The sequence below is a fragment of the Prenolepis imparis genome, unplaced genomic scaffold (assembly GCF_030444845.1).
Source record: "Prenolepis imparis isolate NDT839.2.m4 unplaced genomic scaffold, iyPreImpa1.0 SCAF_4, whole genome shotgun sequence".
In the NCBI taxonomy this organism is placed as follows: Eukaryota; Metazoa; Arthropoda; class Insecta; order Hymenoptera; family Formicidae; genus Prenolepis; species Prenolepis imparis.
Genome location: NW_028141162.1, coordinates 21,049,036 through 21,051,562, shown reverse-complemented (window position 1 = coordinate 21,051,562; position 2,527 = coordinate 21,049,036). Strand labels below are relative to the sequence as shown.

Here is a 2,527-nt window from a genome sequence, read left to right as displayed (position 1 = left end):
ACCGACCCCTGTGGAACCCCACAGGACATGTCCCTCTCGCACTTTCTGGCTTCTCTGTCCGTGTATGTTAGTTTCCTGTCCCAGAAATAATCCGTTATTATGGCGGCCAGATAGGGCGATACCCTGTGATAATTGAGGGCCTTCCCCACCTGACGCCAGGGCAGGGTGTTAAAAGCGTTTGAGATATCCAAGAATATCGCCAGCAACACCCCGCTCTCCTCCATCATGGCCTCCGCGATCAAGCGGACGCGAAAGATCGCGTCGATCGTCGACCGCCCGACGCGAAAGCCGTATTGATCCGGATGTAAATCCGGACCTTCCCGGGACAGGTGCCCGACGAGGCGATTAGCAATGATCTTCTCGAGGACCTTGCCCGCTTCGTCGAGCAGACAGATCGGCCTGTATGCGGAGGGCATTTCCTTAGGCTTGCCCTCTTTCGGAAGAAGGACGATGTTTGCCTTCTTCCAGACCGGGGGGAACGTTCCCTCCTTGAAGCAGTCATTGTATAGCTGCCTCATTTTCTCTCCTATTTCGCGATAGGCGAGGCCCCATACTCTCCCATGAGCCCCCCGGCCCTATCTGGCCATCCGGACCGGGTGCCTTTCCACTCTTAATCCGCTTGATGGCGTCCTTGAGCTCCCCTCCCGTGACCCCCATTTCGTATTCGTCCCACGCGAAAGTTCTATTCGGCATAGGATGTTGTTCGCCGTTGTCGTTCACCGTGGGAAAGAGAGTCCTGATAATCTCTGCTACGAAATGAGGGTCTAAAGACTCCGTCAGCGGGGACGCCTTATGTTTTAGCTTGTTTAACACTAGCTTATATAGACGTCCCCATGGGTCTTTATTTAAGGAAAGGAGCAGCTCCTCCCATGACCACGCCTTCGTTTTACCTATTTCGGCGTGAAGGGCGCCCCGTGCGGCTCGGTACGTCCTCCACGCCTTCTCATTTTCAGGGTCATCCCTGTTTCGTCGTTCTCGCCTTCTGGCCCGATCGGAGGACCGCCTTAATTCGGCTATGTCCTCCGACCACCAGTAGGCGCATTTGGGGGGGACGGGACTTGATCCTCGGCATGGCTGTGTCACAGGCCTGTTTGACGACTCCCATGACCCGGTCCAGTCTTTCTTGCAAGTCCCGTCCCTCCTTTTCATTCTCTAGGAGCATCGCCCCTATCACTGTGGCGGCCCATATGTCTACGTCCAGTTTCCTGAGGGCCTACCTCTGTTTTTGGGTTTCCTAGATTCGGTGGCGTTCCCGAACCTCCCGGGAGTAGGCGGCGACGGAGAAGACTATATGTATATCTGTGGTCAGATATCGTCTCTTTCTTCGTCTCCAGCTCCCAAAGAGCCTCTCCGCAGGAACATTGGCCCAGGTTAGATCGATGGACCTCCCCTGCGGTCTGACACAGGTGCTTCTCGCACCCGTGTTTATCACTGTTAATCCCAGTTCCGCCGCCCAATCCAGGACTTCCCTCCCTCTCTGATCTGTGTGCGGGAAACCCCAAACGCCAGCTTTGGCGTTGAAGTCCCTCGCCACGATTGTAGGTAGTGGTTGGTTTCTTCTGACACACCTCGCTATGATCTGGAGTTTTCTTCTGAATTCCTCGATCTGTAGGCTCGGTGGCAAATAGACCCCAACCACTAGTATTCTCCCCCAGGAGACTGCTATGAACCCTCTCCCCGCTTGTAGTGTTTCATACGGCGGGGAGTTCTTCGCGTTGCGCCAAATGATGGCCACAGTCCCATCAACGCTGGCCGTCCATTTCGGATTTCTATCCGGAATCCTATAGGGTTCCGACGCCACTCCAAACCCGCAATCCATCTCTGCCAAATGATGTACAAAGATGTCCTGTGCGGCCTTGGAATGGTTTAGATTAGCCTGTAGGACCGGACAGGCCATCTACAGGTCCTCATCGTCGTCCACCCCGTTTTCTCGAGCCACCTCCATGGCCGAGTCCTCCTCGGAGTCGCTGATTCTGGCTCTCAGCCTTCTCTTTTTGGTGTCTCCCTTTGCGGACTTTTCTCCCTCGTCGTCCGCCGTTTGTATCTTCTCCCTGCAAGTGTTGGGAGTTGGCTGGGAGTCGGTACTGCTTCCCGCTACGCTATAAGGGGTTTCCTCCGCAGTTTTTCCTTGTGTACTGGGGATTTCTTGCGTGGCCGTCTTATTTGGAGCTATTATTTTGCCTAGCCCAATTCCCCTTGTTCCCCTCTGCACCGGGATGCACGCCTTACTTCTCGCCCTATGGTTCGCGGGAAGTTTTCGGTCGCTGCACACCGGGCAGTTGACCTCCTCCTTGCAGACTCTGGTCGTATGCCCCTCCTTGCCGCATCTGTAACATTTTGTGCTACGGTCGGCTTGGTTGGGGCATCTCTGTCGTACATGGCCACCCTCCAGGCATTTATAGCACTGGAGGGGCCTGTTCTCCAACAGTTCGACTCTGGTTAGCGCCCATCCTATTCTGATCTTTGCTCTTTCCATTATCGTGTTGGCCGCGGTTAGTGGGCACCTAATCCATACGGCCCCCATGCC

The 2,527-nt window shown here is 55.1% G+C and overlaps 1 protein-coding gene across 1 annotated transcript; it reads right to left on the bottom strand.

Annotated features, from left to right (window-relative positions):
* Window positions 1-1,234: 1,234 nt before the first annotated feature.
* On the bottom strand, window positions 1,235-1,897 carry LOC145935638 (uncharacterized). Its single transcript, XM_083037122.1, has one exon. The coding sequence runs from the start codon at window positions 1,895-1,897 to the stop codon at window positions 1,235-1,237; it is 663 nt and encodes a 220-aa protein (XP_082893248.1).
* Window positions 1,898-2,527: the final 630 nt, after the last annotated feature.